We start from the raw sequence: 23,077 nt of genomic DNA, 5'->3' as shown, positions 1-23,077 counted from the left end.
AACCTTTTACCCAACAACTCACTGAATTACACAATCTCCCTAAATGCTTACAATGCAAAAGGATCCTGTGCTGGCACCATGGAAGTTCTTTTCTCAGCATTTCAGAATCCCCTCAATTACAATTGTGGAACAAAAGTCAAGCTAAGGGCTATCATTGGAGGACTCACCACTTATAACGCCAGGCAGATGCCCCACATTGTCAATCTCTATAGGATACCACAGGTATGTGCCTTCATCTCTGTGTATATTTTCAAGCAATGGAAAAGTTAGGGAAGGCAAACACGCTGTATTTCTACATATGTCTCACCCAGATTGATGGGCCAAAGGACTCTGTTTTGCTCTTTTGCTTAGCATTGGTCATTCATGTTTCAATCAGGTTCTAATTACACTTTGCATGAGAATATGTGCATACAGGATATTAGAGTTAGGTTGCTTTCTAGTTAGAAAACCAGAAGCTAAGCCCTTCTGCTACCAGCAATGTGTCAACTGGTAGTGTTCATAACATGTGCAGGCCTTCATTTTGTACACTGAGGGGAAGGGGAAAATTGGAGAAATTGGTAGTAAAGAAGCAATGGGCAGGGAAAGAAAGTACAACCTGCCCATTTTCTATGCCAAATCCTGAACCCTTTAAAAATTTTAATTGGACTCTGACATGTGGCATTGTGCATAAGGTATAATTAGTACTCCAGTAATCCTGCCCAGACTGCAGCATCAGAAGTCTCCACAATATTTGCTGGGCAATGAAACACAAATTGAAATCAAACTTCTATTGTGTCACACATTTGGGGCATCGATTGACATTTGCAGAATGGTTCTTAGCTCTGAAAATATCCCTGGCATTCCTTTTAGCTCAGTTACGGCTCCTTTGATCCCGCATTAAGTGACAAAACTCAGTTCCCCTCCTTATACCGGATGATCCCAAATGAAAAAGCTCAGTACGATGGGATTGTGCAGCTGCTTCGGCATTTTGGATGGACCTGGGTTGGCCTCATTGTCTCAGATGACGACAGCGGAGAGACCTTCTGGCGGAACCTCAAGCCCAGGCTCCTCCAGAGCCACATTTGCATTGCTTTTAGGGAAGTTGTTCCAACACTCAAGTCCTTCTGGGAAGAAATGGAAAAGCAGATTCATGACCAACTGGAACGAACACGTTCTACCATCTCCTCAGCCAAAAGCAACGTGATTCTCGTTCATGGGGCGTTTCGTTCCATGGAGGGTTTACGCAAGATTCTGTCAAAAAGTGAATGTGATGAAATGAAACCAATAGAGAGGGTTTGGATCGTAACAGCTCACTGGGATTTCTTTTCTGTATTCCATCTGGATCTATTCACACCACAATCTTTCAATGGCACTTTGTCCTTTGCACTCCACACAAATGAAATGGCAGGATATGCAGATTTTCTTGAGACATTATATTTTAAAGAACTTCATCAATTTGTGTTCCAGCTTTTCTGGTCCGATATGTTTTACTGTTCATTGCCTTTACTTGCTCAATATAAACCAGCAGGACAACGCTGCACGGGGAGGGAAAAGTTGAGCAGCCTCCCCAAGTCCATATTTGAAACAGGAATGCCTGGTCATAGTTATGGCATCTACAATTCTGTTTATGCTCTGGTACATGCACTCCATGCCATAGATTCATCGAGGTCAAAACAGAAATTGATGGGAGATGGAGGTTCATGGGACTTCAGGGATGTTCAGCCGTGGCAGGTAGAGTGGATTCTCCTATTAATTCAGTTTAATAAGAAACGTCATACAGGTCCAGCCTTGTTATTCATGGACTTTTTATACACAGATTTGACTCAACACAAATGGCCACTGCAGATGAGAAAGAATGTGCTGATCCCTGGAGAAGGGGAAAAACGCATCCCTTTAAATTCAGTTTAAATAACTGACCAGTCCTTTAACAATAGCCTCCTTAATAAGAGAGAGAGAGAGGGCAGCTGGCCGACAATCCACCAATCCTTCTCTCTCCAGGGGACCCCTCCCTTCCCCCTGAGCATGTGAAAGAAAGGTAATCACTTTGCATTGGTGAAGGGAGGGACTGAGTGAAGCACCTTTGTAAGCCCTTGCAGGACGACTGATTAATGGATTGTCTTCTTAATGATTCTTATCTTACATCACAAAGGTCAGCAAGGTTGTTTTTAAATCGCCAGAGCAAAGAAACTTGGTTTTTTGCATTGATTTGCTATAGTGCATTTTTTACCTTCTATGTGAGTGCTTGGAACAGAACCCACGCAAATAATGAGGCTCAACCTGTAATTGGCAAGAGTACCTTGCCCTACTGCAGATATTACCAGCACCCTCTCTCTTTCCTGCTGGTTTCACATATAGCAAAAATGGAAGTGTTTTCTCAGTCATTTAACTAGGACTGGCAAAATCATCTTAGGTTTTGTGCACTCCCCTTTCGGGCGCAGTCCTAACCAACTTTCCAGGACCGAGATCAGGGCGATGCAGCTCCGAGGTAAGGGAACAAGCATTCCCTTACCTTGAGGACGCCTCCATGACTGCCCCCAACTGCAGCATATGCCCCACTGGCACAACCATGTCAGTGCTGGAAAGTTGGTTGGGATTTCAGCCTTAATTAGTCTTCTCTAATGAGTCATTTCTAAGAAGACTACAGGGTGGGCCATAATTTGGACAAATTTGGTTGGAGTTTGGGAGTGTGCTTATGAATGTCATCCAGGACGTGGTGCATTTCCCCCACAGTTCAATCACTGATTCTTATGGGCATTCTTATGCATGTCTACATTTACAGGAATGTTAGACTGAGTTCAGATGGGGTTACTTCCAGGCAAATGTGCCTCAAATGGCATTTAATAACTATAAGCATTCCATCACTTTACAGTACGTTTGTGATGGCTGCTGCCAGGGCCGCTCACTTAAGACTAGTGCTGTGGCCCTGGGGATAGGGCCATTACCTTATGTGTGAATGTAACAAATCCAATAGTTTCAGGGAAGTTGCACTAGGTTTTGACCACTGAAAGCAGCTCATTCACATTTTTCTCACTTCCAAACTAGCTTCACTCCTTTCTGAAAAATGTTCACTTCAACAATAGTGTCGGGGAAGAAATATTCTTTGATGAAAACATGGATTTGGCAGCTCCATATGACATCATGAACACAGTCACATATCCCAATAAGTCCTTTCATAGAATCCGTGTTGGACGGATGGACCCCTGGGCTCCTGCAGGAAAAGAGTTCACCATCAACAGAAGTGCCATAGTGTGGAATCACAAGTACAACCAAGTGAGGATTTCTATTATCTTCCTGAATTGTAGAATCCACAGCAGAAAAAGATCAGAGGAAGGTTGTGCTCTGACCCAGAACCCTTCATTCTCGGTGCTGTTGTTGTCTCAGCCCTGTTGCACCATGGTATTTTGAGTGTCACAGAGACTCCATCAGTCCCTCTTAGAACCTCAGTGGGTAAATAGGTTGAACTCAACATGACAGAACACAGGAAGAAATGGCTGGTTTCAGGTTCTCAATGTGATGCTTCTCTACTTGTTGATAGATGCTTCCACAGTCCACATGTGTTGACAGTTGTCCTCCTGGACACAGCAGGATTGTTCTTCAGGGTGCCCAGGTGTGTTGCTATGACTGCACTCAGTGCTCTGAAGATAGCATCTCGGTCCAGACAGGTAAGTAAAAGAGTACAAAGTGACATCAACTCCTGCTGCCTCCAAGCCCCTGTTCCTCCCCCTCTTCACCCAGTTTTGCCACTAACCACCTCTCCCCACCCACCCTCCTATCCATCCCCTGCCCCCACTGCTACCTTACTAGGTTCTGCAGGGTCTGTTTGGCTGAGCTGCAGCACTGCTGCCTCATGACACAGCACTCATAAAAATGGCCACCAATGGAGTGCAGCCTGCTCTGTTGGCCGCCATTTTCCAAAAGTGGATGTGCCTTCCACCATTGTAAGTGGCTTCATGTGACAGCCCAATCCTGGCGATGAAAGGCCCGCTATAATCCATAGAGCAGAATATGACAATATTTAAATAACGGTATGTGGAACTATAACTAAATAAAATCACAAACTGTGTGCAAGTTCTCCTGTACTATATTTGCATGAATTTGCTTCTTATTTCCAGATGCAGAAGATTGCCACAAGTGCCCAGAAGATCACCACCCAAACAGGAAGCAGGATCAGTGCATCCCTAAAACAAAAACTTACTTGTCATGTCAAGAGCCCTTGGGAATTACATTGATTTCCTTGGCTCTCTTCTTTTCTGCAGTCACTGGAATAGTGATGTGGGTCTTCATTCAACACCACGATACTCCCATAGTCAAGGCCAACAACTGGAGCATCACCTGTGCCCTCCTCTGCTCTCTGCTGCTTTGCTTCCTCTGCTCCTTTCTGTTCATTGGCCAGCCTGGGAGGGTGACCTGCCTTCTCCGCCAAACCGTGTTTGGCATCATCTTCTCCATTGCTGTTTCCTGTGTGTTGGCCAAAACCCTCACTGTGGTGGTGGCCTTCATGACCACCAAGCCTGGAAACAGGATGAGGAAATGGGTAGGGAAGAGGCTGGCAGTGTCAGTCATCATACTCTCTTCTCTGACTCAGAGTGGCATCTGTGCAGTGTGGCTGACCACGTCTCCCCCCTTCCCAGAATCAGACATGCATTCTCAATTCACTCAGATCATATTGCAATGCAACGAAGGTTCACCCACCATGTTCTACACTGTGCTTGGCTACATGGGCTTTCTGGCCATCATCAGCTTTGCCGTGGCTTTCTTTGCCAGAAAACTGCCAGATACTTTCAATGAAGCCAAGCTGATCACCTTCAGCATGCTGGTGTTTTGCAGTGTCTGGGTATCATTTATCCCGGCCTACTTGAGCACCAAGGGGAAATATATGGTGGCCGTGGAGATCTTCTCCATCTTGGCCTCCAGTGCTGGATTGCTGGGTTGCATCTTCATCCCTAAAATCTACATTATTGTTCTGAAGCCTGAACTGAATACCAGGGAACAGCTAGTAAGGAAAAAGGATTTTGCTACCTGACTGAAATTCTCTTTCTTCTTATTTGTCTCGTTATTTTCCCCCTCACTTTTATGGTTTGTCTTTTAAAAAAATTGTTAAGTCCAACTACTTTGATGTTTGTAAAACACTTTGGAACATGCATGCATTTAATACATTAGAAAAGTTTCCTCATATGTCATTTTTTTTGCCCAATTATTGTTCCAGCAGAGCCCTGCTTTTAACTTGATGAAAAAGAATGTGTATACACACACAAGCAAACACAGAGATAGATAGATAGATAGATAGAGAGAGAGAGAGAGAGAGAGAGAGAGAGAGAGAGAGAGAGAGAGAGAGAGAGGTTGATTACCCCTTATCTGGAATTCCAAAATCCAGAATGTTCCAAAATCTGAGTCTTTCGCTTGCTGACAGGACCTTGGTGGGAATAGCACAAAACGTGTAAAGGGAGTAGCTGGCCCCAGAGCATACATCTCTTCAAAGCCCACAAGATCTCCGCCATGTCACCCAAGTCGAGCTGGGTGCCAAATTCCAAGGCCGCTGCCCTCTTCCTCGCCCAAAACACAGTGGAGTGTCCAATAATTACATAAGAATGATGCGGACACAGGTGGGGAACACTGTGCAGTGACCTGAAAATACAGAAAGGAGTGTAAGTAACCTGAATCTGTAACCTAAGACCTGTAACAGTACGCCTTAAGTGTCCATCACACTGCGCAAAAGAACTAGGAACTATCACACTAGTCCCTGACCAGGCGCAGCCATGGCCCCCACATGGGACGCCCATCACACCGGGCACCCAAACACTCACTCAGTGGTACCTATCATACCAGGTTCTGTTCATCCGCAGGCCAGGCCAGCACATAGCCTATTGGCCTAGTACTTACTTAGGTAGAACTTAGAAGCGACCAACCTCCACTGGCCGATGCATTAATATCCACTGGTGAAAGACTAATACTGCTGCAACAGATGCTGCCCCAATTCTGAATGAATGCAGGCCACCCATGTAGGGTGCTGAATACCAACCAGCCACTGCAAGGCAAACACTGGGCAATGAAGGCCTACTTCACTTGCAAATGTAGCCCATACAGTGTGCTAAATGCTTGCCAGCCACTGCCAGGTAACCAGGGGCCAATGAAGTCCTCTTTCACTCACAAAAACCTATTCCTACAAAGAGTGCTAAATGCCCACCAGCTACTTCCTGGAAACCATTGGCAACTAAAGAACATCACTTGTAAGTGTAGCCCCATATAGGGGAATGAAACTCTCTGGTTACTGCCAGGCAAACACGGACCAATGAAGACCTATTTTACTTGCAAATTCTGCTGCATCTAGGGTCCTGAATGCCCACCAGCCACTGCCTGCCAAACATTGGCCAATAAATACCATTTTCACTTGCAAACATAGCCCCATATAGGGTGCTGAATGCTTGCCGTCTACTGCCGGGCAACTATATGCTAGTAAATGCCTACTTCACTTACAAATGTAGTCCCATATAGGGTGCTGAATACTTGCTGGCTATTGCTAGGCAACTATGGGCCAGTAAAGCCTACTTCACTTGCAAACATAGTCCCAAATAGGGTGCTGAATACTTGCTGGCTATTGCCAGGCAACTATGGGCCAGTAAAGCCTACTTCACTTGCAAACATAGTCCCAAATAGGGTGCTGAAAGCTTGCTGACAACTGCCTTGCAACCATGGACCAATAAAGGCCTTCTTCATTTACAAATGTAGACCCACATAGAGTGCTGAATGCCCAGCTGCTACTGCCGGACAAACATGGGCAAATAAATGCACCTGCAGATATAGCCCCAGAGAGGGTTCTGAACGCTTGCTGGCTGCTGCCAGGCAACTATGGGCCAGTAAAGGCTTATTTCACTTGTTAACGTAGTCCCATATACTGTGCTGAATGCTTGCTGGCTACTGCAATGAAAACATGGGCCAATAAAGTAATATTGAACCTACAAAGGAACTCCTATATAGGGTGCCAAATGCTTGCCAGCTATTGCCAGGCAACGATGGGCCAAATATAGCCTCAGATAGGGTGCTGAACTGTCATTAGCTACTGCCAGGCAATTATGGGCCATTGAAGGCCTGCTTCACCTACAAAGGTAGCCCCATACAGAGTGCTGAAAAGAGAGTGGCACTGCCAGGCAACCAGGGGCTATTGAAAGGTTGGACTAAACAACTTACAAATGTAGTCCAAAATAGGGTGCTGAATGCTTGCTGGTCACTGCCAGACAACCATGGGCCCAAGAAGGCCTAATCTACTTGCTGGCATAGCCTGTGGTGTAGCTAATGATCATGTAACCTAGTGCCAAGCTCAAAATGTTGCCCTGGAAGTGAAGTCACAACCGGAAGTGACATCACACCTAGGCTTTTTAAAAAGTGAAAATTGGGCGGAAACCTGCCTCCTCCCCCCAGCAGCTCATCACCCACTTGCTCTGCTGCCTCCCCCCAGTCAGTGGCATAGCTAAGGCATCAATCTGATAGCTGGGGTCAAAGAAGATTTTGTAGCCCCCACATGATAAAAACAAATTTAATTAAATAAATAAAAAGTTATTGGTTCCATGCTGTATCATAAGAATATCTCATTGGCACTCAGAACAATCAGACTCAGGTCAGTTTGGAGTTAAGCAAATCCACTTTTTGTTCTATAAGACAGTTGTGCTTTCATTTTCTGGTAAATTGGCCATAACTTTTGATAGAATACAGATATTCCAATCTGGTTTGTTTAACTGCATTCTGCATTGAATTACCTTTCCAATGATATATAATATGATGGTATTAGTTATACATAGCAAGATTTTCACAATTTTGGTCACTAGTATCAAGCTCAGGTTGTTGCCCCCCTAAAGCTTGATGCCCGGTGCAACTGCTACACCCTGCACCCCCTTAGCTACGCCACTGGGCATAGCCCATATAAGATGGGGATGAATTAACCACCTGAATGCAATTTGGTCATGAGTGGCCTGAGCTAAGACTGACCTAAACTTATGGGGAAATAGTGAAGGAATGGGAGCATTCTGATGCAAAATACAGAGAATGCGATTGATCAATCCCCTATACATATCTAATCTTGCTGCTCAGGAACACGTTTTGCCATAGTAAGGAAGACCAAACAAAGGAGCCTATGAGACCTGAGCCTCCATCTAATGGTCTTAGTAATGTCAAGCAAGCATGGTGTGCAGTAAGTAAGCTGCTGCTATGATTATGATTATGATTATGATTATGATTATGATTATTAAAAACACTGTAAATTAAAGGGCATGTCCCCAATCATGTGTGTAGAAATCTTCATTGATGATTAAGGAGTAACCTGTAGCCCTTCTGATAATCCAGGAGTGCTGACTGAGTTTACAAAACATTTGAGAGTGCTGTATAAAGACATACGCAACCAGTGATAGCAATGACACTATTCTGGGCCAAAGGAGTGGCAAACAAACCACCCTGATATCAATGCCTTCCCAAGGGACCACTTAGGACCCAGTCCTATCCAATCCTCCAGCACCACTGCTGCTGCAATGCAGCCCTGAAGAAAGGAAACAAATGTTCCCCTATCTGGAGGAGGCCTCCATGACTGCTCCCCCACTGCAGGGTGCAGTGGGTGTCTTATTGGCACGGCTGCACCAGCACTGGAAAACCAGACAGGACCTGGCCCTTCTTTATTTCTCAGATGCTATACTACCTTTACTTGAAGGAGCTCAGGGTAATGCACATGGTTCTGTCTCTCCCTTGCCCCTACAGCAACACTGTGAGTGAGGTTAAACTGAGAGACAATGACTTGCCAAAGTCACCCCAAAAGTATCATGGCCAAGCAGGGGCTGACCTGGATCTTCAAGATCCAGCCCCTCCCCAGAGCCACCACCCCTCAGGCTCTCTGGTTCCAATATTCAAATAGATCCTAATTTTTCCCCAGGGAGGTCTCTCCCCATAAATGAAGCAAGAAATGACAAACAAAGAGGGTTTGAAAGGGGCTGTGCAACCCTCATGATCTGACTTTCCTGATTTTGATTGGCTTTGCCTTGCAGAAGTTCAGAGGTGGCCTCACTCCAATGAGCAGTTCCAAGCAGGCCTGTATCCTCTTGCAGAGACAGGCAGCCTCCTTAACCTGTCCCCTTATTCCCTGGACATCATATCATCTACCCAGGAAGCCTTTATTCACTGATCACTCCCTGGCCGCTGCAGTTGGACAAGCTGGGTGGGGAGAGGAAGCAACTGGGGCAGCACAAGCAGCACACACAGGCCTCCCTCATCCTGACAGACACTCACATAGAAGCTTTAAGAATCCACACATTTGTTCACTATGTAGAACAACCTAACAGTAAATTCTAAGTTCCCCCTTTAATATATATGCCACCTTTTGTCATCTGATATTACTCTGTAGTTGTATGCCAATAAATTCACATATTAAGAGTAAGCAGTGGGAGGTCAACTTGTGTCTCTGCAAAGATGAATGCTTGTGCTGCCAAAGGGGAGGGAAGCGGCCAGGCAGAAACAAGCACAGCAAATGGGAAAGTTCCTAAGAAGTCTACGCGGCTTGTGATCAGGACCCTCCCCAGGCTGGAGGAGGAAAGAGCCAGGAGCTCAGCTCCTCAGAGGGAGTGGACTCGCCCAGGACGAAAGTGGCTGCCTGAGGTGAAAGCCAAGAGGCAACTGGCAAGTGGCTGCCATGAAGAGCACCGGGAAAGGAGGAGCTTGTTAAGGGCAAAAAGGCACGAACAGGCAAAGAAAACACTGCCAGCAATTGAAGAGAAGTGAAGGGGGCAGAAAAGTGCCAGAAAAAAGGGACACGGAGGCAGGAGGGCAGGGCTGGTGCAGAAGCTGGTTCACCTGGCTGTGACCAGACTGTTAGCAAGAGATAGTTTTGTAGCACTGACAGAAGGTGACAGAATGGATAAGATAAATGCTTAAAAGAGTGTTATGCTATTATGGCAAATGTTTAGAAGCTGAGATGCTTACAAAAAGCTTAAAAGCTAGTCTCTTCTTCAACCAGGTCTGAAAACTGCAGGCTGGCAGCTAGATTTGGCAGAATGTCAGGAAGCTCTTGGCAGCATACCAAGGCATCAGATAACAGTTCCAAACAATGCGCACAGTGAAGGCACTGTCTTGTGAAAAGGGAGGATGAGAGAGGGAAACTCCCAAGTCATCTCAAGCTCCTTGCTTGTAAACAGAGAACAATGAGCAAATGAAAACCCTTGGCAAAAAGCATGTTTGCAGATTTAAAATCATAATGCTTTGAGGTTTCCTTTCTAAACCAAAAAGACAGTCTCATATACATAAATTAAACACTGGGAGAGCTATTTAGTGGGTATTATACCAAAAGCATCTTAGCAAGTGCTAAAAAGATTACTATGATTGCTTGCTTGCCAATAATTCTTCAATATTTAATAGTTAGTGTCTTTGAGAGTGTAATCAACATATATATAAAGGCATGGTAGTATGAAAGTGAGTTTTAACTGTTAGAATGTTTAATAAAAATACACAGAATAGTAAAAAGCTATTAGATTCTATTATTAGAAATGCTTAAGTCACCAGTCTCAAATGCAACCTTGGCAGAGGCAGATGTCTTGGCAAAAGCATTCCTAAGCCTGTATCTCTGAGACCTTGAGAACTCAAAGACTTGCAGAATTTGTTGCATCTCAGATAGACTTTTGGCAACTGCTTATGGACAGAGCAGGGAAAGTACACGGCTCTGCAACATTTTGGTGAGAGAGGCTTATCTGTTGACAGGTGAAATAGGATTTTCTAACAAACAGAGATACAGACACCTGCAGAACCAGCTAGACAGAAGATAACAGAAATATCTATGAGAGCCTTTGTCTGGGCTACAAGAGACTGTAGAGGGAGCTATAATTTGGTCAAAGTAAAAGAGAAAGTTTTCTGAAAGCAATCCTTTTTACAATAAGGATTTTGTTTGTCTTGTATTAAATAAATTACACTGTACATCCAAAGGTAACAGGTCACATACAGGGAATCACAACATGGAATAGAGGAAAGTCAGAGAGCTCAGCTTAAACAAAGGTTGGCAGAGAGCCCCATGGTGTCTAGCAGAAGGAATGTAAGAGATAAACAGATGGCTCCTAGCCAAGGCCATCCAAGTTAAGGATGCCAAGAAATAAGTACAAGGACATGCCAAAAGCCAGTTCTGAATATAATTGAGGTTACAGTGCAGGGACAGACTGCACTTGTTCCCAGTGTGGAAGGGATTGTCACTCCCGAATTGGCCTCTTCAGCCACACTAGACGCCATTCCAGAACCACCTTTCAGAGCGCGATACCAGAGTCTTTAGAGACTGAAGGTTGCCAGCAACCCAGCGCACTCTACTGGTACTTGGAAACAAAGTTTTCTATATGTTTAAATGTATGGTATTGCCTTATTTGAAACCTGTAACTTGAAACCAACCAATCAAATGTTTGTAAGGCTATCTCCGGCCAACCCAGAGCAAGCCCCATCTATGATGTCAAACTCCAGCCAATGGAAAGTGCAAAACTCCTCAAACAAAGGAGCCAAAATGAAATATAAGGGAGAGGTTCAGACTGGGAAAATTGCTCTCACTGCTTCAGACTGGAGTCCCTTGAGATGCCTGTTGCTGGCAAAGAAATAAAGCTTGCAGACGATCACCAGTCTTGCCTACTGAGTTTGCTTTTGAATCTTGCAACACCTTGCAACAGCACCAGTTACTATACTTTATACCTGCCTAGACTGACTTGGATTTATTTTTGAGCACCACTGGAGGTGCTCGTGACTGACTTCAAACACTCAGGGCACAATCCTCACCCCCTTTTCAGCTCTGAGGAAAGGGAACAAAGATGGCCCTAACTTGAGGAGGCCTCCATAGCTGCCCCCCTACTGCAGGGTGCAGCACATGCCCCACTGGCACAGCTATGTCAGTGCTGGAAAGACCTAAATGGTTCCGAGTCAGGCCATCCAAATCCAGCCGAAGAATCCTGCTCACCCTACAGGCCCTCTGCAGTACAGTGGCAGGAATGAGGAATTGGTTTCTCATCCAAGTCCGTATTCTTCAAATAAAATCAAAGAAATGATGGAGCTGCTCATCTGGCACCTGTGACTCTCCCTGCTCCACGTTACCTCTTTCTCAGACGTTTGGAGTGTCAGCATGGAAGAGCTGCGACAGGGAGCTTGCCAGATTGGTGCAGACTGAAACCGGGCAGCCTGCCAGCCCCAGCAACAGCTGCACCACAGCCCTCAGTTCCAAAAGGCAGCCCATTGCAATGTCTGTATTTTCCCACCTTTGCCACATGTGCTGAGGGGGAGGGGCAGTGCAAATGGTGGCGGGGCTGCAAGGGCCCCACCAGAATTATCCCCGTCTAGTAGGACTAAGATCTATTCTCTCTGCGTCCAAAAGCAACATGATTGTTCTTCAGGGAGATTCACGACCTATGGAGAGTTTGCGATTGATTCTAGTACTTCCTTAAGGCAATAAATCCATATCAGCCTCTGTTTTCTTTCTTGTATAATGTCTGGTCATTTCCATTTGAGTGTTCATTCCCCACATTTAACTGGTATCTACCAAGCACTGCACTGGGAACTGCACTGGAGAGGAGAAACTGAGCCGTCTCCCCAGTTCTGTATTTGAAATGAAAATGTCTGGTGAGAGCTACAGTATCTACAATGCTGCTCATGCTGTAGCACATGCTCTCCATTCCATGTACTCTTCAATATCCAAGAACAGATTAAAGGGAAATGGAGGCACAGGAGATGTCTGGGAAGGTGGGAGTGACAGACAAACAAACCAGGCAAACAAACCAGACAGTGGACACTTTCGGGGACTCCCTGAGCACACCGTAAGCATTGCAGGGAGAGGGGCAGGACTGGTGGAGCTCTGCTCCGCTGGATCAAGAACACTGCATCGGGCATCCATGCAGTGGATCCATGCAGTGGAGAGGTCTGACATGGGACCTCTCAACACTGCGCCGGTTATTTTGCAGGCACATACTTGGAACTCAGGATGCAGCGGTTGCCTTTAGGTGCTGCTGCTCCTCTGGATGTCCAGAAGCTCAAAATTGGACTCTAAGGACGCAATCCTAACCCCTTATGTCAGTGTTTTCCAGCACTGGCACAGCGGTGCCAATGGGATGTGTGCTGCATCCTGCAGTTGGGTGCATGGAGCCCTCCTCAAAGTCCGGGAATGTTTGTTCCCTTACCTCAGAGCTGAATTGCCCTTATGTTGGTGCTGACGTAAGGGGTAGGACGTAAGCACTGACGTAAGCACTGACTTAAGGGGTTAGGATTGCATCCTAAACCTCCTCCACCTGTTGATCACCACCCACCCATCCAACACGAAACATTAGGTCCTACATGTGTAGGGCTCTTCACACACACACACAGCTTCTTCAGCCTTGCAGACATCTGAAAAAGTTTCTCAATGTGATCATCTGCCTGGTCATTATCGAAATCACTGCCTTCCATTAGAGAAGTCCCAGGGATAATCTGAAGCCACCTTCAAAATTCATAACAAAAACAGCTGAATCCACTTGGGAGTTGAGGATAAAATGGGCACTTCAGCTTTTGAAAAGCCAGCTACACGAGGCAGGTGTAGGGTATTCACTGCATACAGCCAGGTGTCTGTCGCTTGAGTATGAAGACCTCATGAGAGAAACTTGGCAGTGGGGCTTTGCTCAGCCCCTCTACCGTCATTTCTCCTCATGACTGATGATTGTGTTCATGGTGCCTCATGTGTGGAAGTCACTGGAAATTGGTTGAATGCTGTGGGGCTGAGGTTCAGACATGCTGCTGTTCAGATGGTCAACAGTGCTGCTGCTGCAACTGCCTTACAGTGTCGTCAACAACTGCCAGTCCAGGTGGGGTAGGCAGAAGAACACCCATCAGTCTCCAGACATAACTATTGGTGTCTTTGCCTCTTTCGGTACTGTTGAGCAGAAAGATCTCTCTTTTAAAGAAACTCCAGATGTATCTTCCCTGGAAAGACTGTAAGTTGGGTTGTGGTTTTGATGTCTAGTAATTCTGATTAAAATCAGTGTTGTAAATATAGAAAAATTCCTCGGGATTACATACTTTGGGACTGGTGGCAATAGTGGGGGCACTAGAGGTGGCTTGGAGTGAGTTCAAGTTCACATATACCAAAAGACCCCTGCATCTAGAGAACTAGGATGTCAGGGTGAACACTAGTCTTGAACACATTTGATGTTCCCTGCTCATTATCCTTGTGTGGAGAAGTTTTTTTGTAGGAAGGAACAGAACATTTGGTTATGTGAGCTGCAGCTGGTGCACTAAAGTGGTTTGGCTAGTGGGTGTGCTTTTAAAGACACGTGGAACATGACCACACATGGAGGAAAGCTAATAGGCCTGCAGGTTCGAGTGTAAAGGTCAATGGCACAACAGTGGAATGACACACAAGAGCTATGGGGCACAATGGTGATGGTGTAACAATAGATCACTTTTATTGTGGGGATAATAATGCAACAGCAAAAATGTGCATTCAAAATATAAAGCAATACAGTGTATCGGATATTTTCAACCTTTTTCAGCTCATGGCACACTGTCAGGGGTGTAAAATTGTAAAGACTCACCATGGGTTCTTGGACAAGGCACACCCAGCTGCCAGTCAGAGTGCCCACATCCCCCAGTGGCCTAATAAATGACCCTCCCCAAACATCCACGGCACACATGCAGACCGTGCGTGGCACACCAATGTGCCACTCACAGGGGTTGAAAATTGCTGCAGTGTATTCACTACTCACTCATACAACTCGGCCTAATCATAAGCAGTTGCTAGGGCTGCAATTCCATAAACACTGACCACATGTTCATATCATATGTTGAATGCTTGAGGCTGATCTCAGGCCTCCCCTTAAATGATTCCAACCTAGACAAGAGTCCTGGACTCAGACATGTCAAGGAGAACATGATGGAGGTGCTAATTGTGTCATCCACTTGGCTGCAAACGTGACAAGAAGCTAGAGAGGCTAAGTGAGTCACTGGCCAGGCTTGTTAAAGGTGATCTATCTGTATCTGCTACAGGAGTTTGAAGAGTTGTAGGAATCATGGGGCAAATTTGCCAAGACTACTGGCCTGTGTGATCCGGGCCTTGTGCTGATGGCACTTGCAATCCTTCAGCCCAAGGCTTGAGCTTCAGCAGTGCACAGACCCCCAGCACAAATGGCTGGAGGCCCCTGAATGTGGAAGGAGTGCAGATCCCATTCCAGAGCAGGCGGGTCAGCAGAGGAGGGTCAGAGGAAGGATCAGGCTGGGAGGCATGTTGAGGGAGAGCCTCAGTGACAGTGGTGGTGCCAGTAGGCTAAGCCCTCAGACTGGATCGAATGCAGTCACTTGGATCTATGTCAGCAACAAAGCTGGTTTCTTAAAAGTTGGAAGAGTTTAAAATGCAGAAGGAAATAGATCAAAGGAGGCAAAATGGATACTTGATGAGAGAGACTTTGTCCAATCCCATCCCCTGCCACTCTCAAAGGTGGAGATGCACACTGCATGCTCTGGGTGGAGCTTGAGGTTTCTGGTGGTGCACACACACAGTTGCCAGCCATTCACACTGGTGGCTCCATTGCATGCACTGTCACTGCTTCTGTAGTGGAGAGGGATTCCAGTGGTGGAACACTTGCTCCATCAACAGAAGGTGCCCATAGGATTAGGCATTAGGGCTGCATGGCTATTCACATTGACCTGGAAGTAAGCCCCATTGAACACAATGAGGAGACATGCATACAGTGGCAAAGTAAAGAATAATAGAATCATAGAGCTGGAAAGACCTAAAGCATCATCTAGTCCAAACCCCTGCCTCCAAGTAGGAAATCCTCTTAGAGCATCTTCAAAATAACACAAAACCAGTTTTTAATGAAACAATCCCTGCACTATAAGGGGATCTGTTTGTCACTTTCTACCCTTGAAGGTCATCTAGGCATGAGCAAAGGGCTCTTCCATGACAGAAACAAAACCTCTCGAGCCAGCCTTCCCTTGTCAGGAGTTGGGGAACTGAGACTCCACTTTCCTCATTGGCTTGTTCCAGGAGAAGAAAATGTCATCCTGTTCAACCACCCATAAACTATGGGAAGATGAGTGGACACATCCAGCGGGCCAGGTGACCAGATCCCTTCTGACTTTTGTTCAGAAGGAACTAGTGTGATAGGATAATATTATTTTCCATCTCTTTTCCTTGTTGGGCATCAAAAGATGTTACCAGGAATTCCTTGCATATAACTGAGCATAGTGAGAGCTAGAAAGTTCATAAAAGCAGAGCTGCTTGTGGTCCCATCAACCTGATTTTAAGCACAAGTAAGGGCTATGCAAAGAGCATGAAGCATTTCCATTCACCATATTGACTATGAACCAGAGCCTAAGACTACATGATTTTCTCATTTCAGCGTAATTCTGAAGTACTTCCATCGTCTCTTTGCCATGATGTTTGCCGGGTTCGAAATCGAGAAAGATGTCAACCTCTTGACAAACAAGACATTGAATTTTTTACCGATTGAAAATGCTAACAATGCCAGGGGGTCCTGTTCTGGAACTATGCGTCTCCTTTTCACAGGTCAGGGGCATCCCCTTAATTACGTCTGCAGCAAGGAAAAGGAGCTCATTGTCGTCATTGGGGGGCTCATTCCTCAGAACTCAAAGTTGATGCCCCACATCTTAAATATCTACAGGATCCCACAGGTATGTGTGTTCCCTAATCTAGAGAGAGGTACAGACACTAGGATTGCTAGGAGAGCAGACAATCTGGGCTACAACAAGTGAAGACAGAAGACTCTTCTCTATCCATTTAGCACAGAGTTGGAATCAAATGTTAATCAAGTGATGTGTGAAAATGTCAAAACCTGATTAAATTCTTAAAAAACCACTTTAAAGAGGGAATAATTTGTACTGAATTAGCGGCAAATGTATGTGGGCAAAATATTTTCTCCAATACCTTCCCTTGAGGAAGTCTCCATGAATGCCCCACACTTCAGGATGCAGTGCATAACACATTGACAGCAGAATTAAAGCTGGAAAGTTGGACAGGAGTGGGTTCTGAGAGCCCAAACCTATGCCTGTCTACTCAGAAGTAAATCCCATGATAGTCAATAGAGCTTACTCCCAGGAAAGTGTGGACAGATTTGGAACCTGAATGAATTATCCTAAGCCTCTTGGTCATCCTGCCCAAAACACTACACCCCAGAAAATGGAGACTTCCAAATTTTTGTTACAGGATCAAGTACAAAAAAATCTACTATATAACCTGCCAGGCATTTGAGAGAGGACCTTTTTATTTAGTAATCATCAGAAGTTTGTCTGCCCTAAAAAGCTCATTTCATTTCCCCTTAGCTCAATTATGACTTCTTTGACTCTGCACTGGGTGACAGAACACAGTTCCCTTCCCTCTACCAGATGGTCCCAAATGCAAGATCTCAGTACACTGGGATTGTTCGACTGATTCGGCATTTCAAATGGAACTGGATTGGTCTCCTCGTTTCAGACAATGACACTGGAGAAACATTTCTGAGGACTCTCATTCCCAGGCTCCTCCAAAACAACATTTGTGTGGCTTTTACAGAAGTTCTTTCAGGACTAAAGACGTATGTGGAAGTGAACCAACCCTTTTATGACCGTTTAGAAGGAGTAAGATCTATTGTCTCTATGTCCAGGAGCAACGTGATTGTTGTTCATGGAGAGTCACGATCTATGGAGAGTTTGCAATTGATTCTAACATTTTATGAAAAAGCAAAGCAAGACCCAACAGAGAAAGTTTGGCTCAAGACATCTCAGTGGGATTTTGCAACAGTATTCAACCCGGTTCTATTCACATCCAAATCCTTCAATGGTACCTTGTCATACACACTCCACACCAAGGACGTGCCTGGATATGAAGACTTCCTTGAGGCAATAAATCCACATCAGCCTGTGTTTTCTTTCATACATAAGTTTTGGTCAGTTGCATTTTGGTGTTCACTCCCCAAGTTCAACAGGTACCTACCAAACACAGGGAACTGCACTGGGGAGGAGAAGCTCAGCAGTCTCCCCAGTTCCGTATTTGAAATGAAAATGTCCGGTGAGAGCTACAATATCTACAATGCTGCTCATGCCGTAGCACATGCTCTGCATTCCATGTACTCTTCAATATCCAAGCATAGATTAAAGGGAACTGGAGGCACAGCGGATGTTTGGGCTGTTCAGCCATGGAAGGTAGGATTTTCCTGTAAGCCTTTAATGTGTACGGTCACCCCTGCATTCCCATGGATGGACTTGGATCCACTCTTGCAATGCAACTGGACTGAGCGAGAAGTGAGACAATATTTTCACTTTCGTTTGTCTAAACCCGAGTCCTTTCCATTTGGAAAGGGACTTAATTTAGAGGAGCAATAGATTGAAGGATAACTTTTGGGGTTATTAAATGAATTGTGAATTCTGGTGGAAATGGGGACTGTGAATAAGAGGAGGGGGTGAGAATAACTCTGAGAAAGTTTAACTATGTAATGTTTATAATCATCACATAGAAAAAAATGTTCTCATAGGTTTTGCTTGTATGCAGTCTTTCAGGAAATGTTCACAATATTTATTTTCTGGCCATGATTATTATTCATTTCATGTCATGACTACTACTGAAAATAATTATGTCATATACAGGGGGAGGTGTCAATAATGTATGGGCCCCAGGTGTCCAATGACCTAGCCATGTGCCTGCATGTATAATCACAGTCTCTTCAGCGCCAGAAGGTCAAGGTCGCAGATTCCAGTGATATCAAAAGAACTCCTGCTCAACAGTTTACCCCTGAGTATTCTTTTTCTTTTTCTCCAATCAGCTTCACCACTTTCTGAGAAACATTCGCTTCAACAATAGTGCAGGCGAAGAAATATTCTTTGATAAAAATGGGGAACAGGCAACAGGTTTTGATATTGTCAACACCATCACATTCCACAACCTGTCTTTCCAAAGAATCCGGGTGGGAAAGGTGGACCCCTGGGCTCCTGAAGGAGAAGAGTTTGCCGTTAATGGAAGCGCCATTGTGTGGAATCAGAAGTTTGATCAGGTGGGAAGGATCTTTTATGTAATTGCTGAGCTATAGTTCCACAGTTGCAGAAGAACATGGAAGTACTCTTCAGCAGATGTCTGGGAATTAATCTTCCAGTGCATGCTGCACTTACTCCGAAGCAAGCCCTATGGTACTCACTGGGATTTACTCTGGATCTGCCAGACTTCTGTGGTTATCATAACAGTGATGCAAGAATAACACGGACAAATGGGGCAGGTTTGTTGTAATGCTTGTGCTTGTAGAATAGGATGAACAACCATGGATAACACATGCAAAGCTCATGCATGCCCAGGCATATGATATCTATGCTCTTTTGTTTTTGTGTTTATCCATATCTTCCTATGAATTGTGAGGCTGAATTGAATATGGTGAAGGGATGGTACGTAGGGTAAGTAACCATGGAAGGAAAACATCTTGATTCATATATAGAACAATGTTGAAAGGACACTTATTGGGTCTACAGCCTGCCTACGTAAACCACCTTGAGTAATATCTGGCAAGAAACATATATAAATATAGGAGTAAATTAATCAGTATATGAGGTCAGAGGAGCACATGTCAAATATAGATGTTTACAGAAACGTGACTTATATGTCATTACTGTATTCTCAGTACCAAACCAAACCAAACATCACAGCAAAGAGAAAACAGTTGATTTCCATATTAAACCAATTTCCTCTGGGTTTTTTTGAAGATGCTGCCCCAATTGACATGTACTGAGAGCTGCCATCCTGGACAGACAAAGGTGGTACGCCAGGGGGAGCAGATCTGTTGCTATGACTGTGCTCAGTGCTCTGAAGGGAGGATTTCCAGCCAGCTGGGTAAGTGAAGAAGGTGATGCTCCATCCAATCTGTGTTCCAGAAGTTTGCGGAAATGAGCTGCTCAAAGGTCTTCCAGCCCAATCTTTTCTTTCCCAGCACTCAGAGGAACTGTGGCATCCAGGAACTTTTGTCCCCGTCCCCCGAGGAATGTCTCAGGTCCCGCGATGGGGCTTCTCATGTTTGCACCAGCTATTTTGCTGGCACAGATGTGAGAACCTTCATGTCAAGCTATTAGGTCAGACACAGAGGATAGGATCTGGCGGAGGAGGCATCTGCCGCTCCCACACGCTTCCCACCACATCTCTTCCCCCATTCCCCCTTCCCCCGCACAGAACGCCATCCCAAAACCGAAAGGCCATACCACTGCCTGGCAGTCCCACTTTTCTCCACACAGTTACATGGCATTCTTCATCCAGAACTACCTACTCCAAGGGTGCCGTAAATGTGCTTTACGACATGTTTACAACACCCAGTGCCAGCACTGGAGTTCAGCACCAGTGCTAGGAACCTTTAGGATTGGAATCCTACATTCATCATACTGATGCAGTCAGTAAAGCAACAATTTAGGATTGGAATCCTAAATTCATCATACTGATGCAGTCAGTAAAGCAACAATTCAGCAGAACGTATGGCCCAGTCCTATGGGACTGTTAGGACAGTGGGGCAGGTGTCTACTGTTGTCAAAGGCCCAGTGATGGCGTGAAGCTGGTGCCACCACTGGGCCAAACCAACCATCTGCTTCAAAGCAGCTGCAGATCCGGAACCACATTGCTGCAGATGCCGGTAAGTCAGAAGTGGGGCATGTTGTGGGTGAGGAGAGATCAGGCCAGGGGAGAGAGGAGGTGGATCCTGGTGGCAGCAACATGCACCAGGCTCTAATCCTTGAACCTTGCTTCGGAACACTCCCTCACTCTCCTCGGAAGTGCATCAGCAAAATGGAGGAGGAGACCTACAGGTGACTGGGCAGCCTATACACAACTCTGCTGGCCAGCTGTTTGCCCCCCATGACAGCACAGACTTCCTAGGCACAGTACAGCTGACTTTGGGTAAAGCCTTATGCCAGATTTATTGAGGGTTGACATTCAAAGGATACCTAGATGTTACATACATGGATGTAGACAAAGAAACATTGGAGTGAGTGATTTCTTTTGTATGTATTCATTAGCACACTTCATCCTATGATTGCACTGCACTGTTGCCAGACAGGCTCAGGTGACGCAAGTATACTTTGAACTGTTGAATCCCTGCATGTTTCTTTTAGATGCAGATCATTGCAGTGACTGCTCAGAGGACCAGCATACAAGCAGGAACCAGGATCACTGTATCCCCAAAGCCATAACCTTTTTGTCCTATGAAGAGCCCCTGGGAATCGTTCTGGCTTCTTCTGCTCTGCTGCTCTCCACAATCACACTTGTGCTCGTGGGGAGCTTCATTCAGCACAGGAACAACCCCATTGTCAAAGCCAACAACTGGAACATCACCTGTGCCCTGCTGTTCTCCCTTCTGTGTTGCTTCCTCTGCACATTTCTGTTCATTGGCCAGCCCAGAAAGGCATCCTGCATTCTCCGGCAGACCTTGTTTGCCATCACTTTCACTGGGGCAGTTTCTTCAGTGTTGGCCAAAACCCTCACTGTGGTCCTGGCCTTCATGGCCACCAGACCAGCCAACAGGATGAGAAAATGGTTAGGGACGAGATTGGCCATGTCCATCATCGTGGTGTGTTGCCTGATCCAAACTAGCCTCTGTGCAGCGTGGCTGGCAGTGTCTCCCCCCTTCCCAGAGCTTGACGCGCACTCCCTGATAGCTCAGATCATAGTGCAGTGCAATGAAGGCTCAACCTTCATGTTCTCCATTGTTCTGGGCTACATGGTATTTCTGGCCCTTGTCAGTTTTTGGGTGGCTTTTTTGGCCAGAAGGTTGCCTGATACTTTCAATGAGGCCAAGCTGATCACCTTCAGCATGTTAGTCTTTTGCAGTGTTTGGGTGTCCTTTGTGCCAGCCTACCTGAGCACCAAGGTGAAATTCATGGTGGCCATGGAGGTCTTCTCCATCTTGTTCTCTAGTGCTGGATTGTTGGGTTTCATCTTTCTCCCCAAATTCTACATTATTGTGTTGAGGCCCCAGCTTAACACCAAAGAAAACTTAGTAAGGAAAAAGAATTTTGTCACCTGACTGAATTGCTTGAGTACCTTCGTCCGTAGCATTGTGCATGAACCCCTTGAGATATGTCCATTGTTTTATAAAAACTCATGTGAATTCCTTCTATATTCCCAACTATTCCTCTTGGACATAATCCTGAGATTCATTTCAACTTTCACCAATCTGACGTTTCAGGGTCAATCTAATTTCTCGTTCCTCCCTTCTCCTCCAAGGCGGTGTCCTATTGTTCTAGATAGATGTTCTATCTAGTCCTGAGCTACCTGGGGCTTCTGGCCTTCATAAGCTTCACTGTGGCTTTCTTAGCCAGGTCATTGCCTGATGCGTTTAATGAGGCCAAGCTGATCACCTTCAGCATGCTGGTCTTTTGCAGTGTTTGGGTGTCCTTTTTCCTAGCATATCTGAGCACCAGGGGGAATATATGGTGGCCGTGGAGATCTTCTCCATCTTGGTTTCCAGTGCCGGGCTACTAGGATGCATTTTTCTCCCCAAGTGCTATATTATTGTATTGAGACCTAACCTAAATACCAGAGCGCAGCTGGTAAGAAACAAGTATCTGCAGTACTGACTAATGTTCCCAGTTCATCACATGCTTCCTCTTTCCTTGTCTATTTCACTGCATTTTAAAATGTAATCCTATGGACAAGGTTGTATCTTCTTCATAATTAGAAAATCATTTAGTATGTTTTAAGCAATCACTAGATAATAAAATCATGATGAGTGCCTATCTCTGTTGATGCATTTATTGTTGGCCCATTTCCCTTCCAGAGATAGCAAAAGAAGTTCCTGTTTGTGTTCTTATAGTGAAGTACGAAGATCTTTTGCACCAGACATTATGGAGAATCCAAGCCAATAAAAGTGTAAATTAAAGAGATTTATGTAGTTTGAAGATGAAGCAATACTGACAGGCCCTGGTAGTGCTGCAGTAATCATGACGCCATGGGGACCCAGGGGCTTGTCACCTTACCTGGTAGGATTGCAGTGGCCTCTAGCAGGGTCCAGGAGGCTCACAGCCCCCATGACTGCACAGAGCTCCAATCTCTGAGTCTTTTGGACTTTTCTGGAGGCCAGCAGAACCCCCCACCCCCAGGTAAAGTTAATAGCCCCAGGCTGACTTTTGC

The 23,077-nt window shown here is 45.4% G+C and overlaps 1 protein-coding gene across 1 annotated transcript; it reads left to right on the top strand.

The window, feature by feature from the left end:
• The first annotated feature begins 3,090 nt into the window (after nucleotides 1-3,090).
• LOC136653900 (vomeronasal type-2 receptor 26-like) lies at nucleotides 3,091-21,138 on the top strand. Its single transcript, XM_066630772.1, has 5 exons — nucleotides 3,091-3,249; nucleotides 3,596-3,641; nucleotides 4,092-4,975; nucleotides 18,747-18,974; nucleotides 21,061-21,138. Exons 1-5 carry the CDS (start codon nucleotides 3,091-3,093, stop codon nucleotides 21,136-21,138), a joined length of 1,395 nt encoding a protein of 464 aa, XP_066486869.1.
• The last annotated feature ends 1,939 nt before the right edge of the window (nucleotides 21,139-23,077 follow it).

This window comes from Tiliqua scincoides, chromosome 5, assembly GCF_035046505.1.
Source record: "Tiliqua scincoides isolate rTilSci1 chromosome 5, rTilSci1.hap2, whole genome shotgun sequence".
NCBI lineage: Eukaryota > Metazoa > Chordata > Lepidosauria > Squamata > Scincidae > Tiliqua > Tiliqua scincoides.
This window is presented reverse-complemented; position numbering and strand designations above follow the sequence as displayed.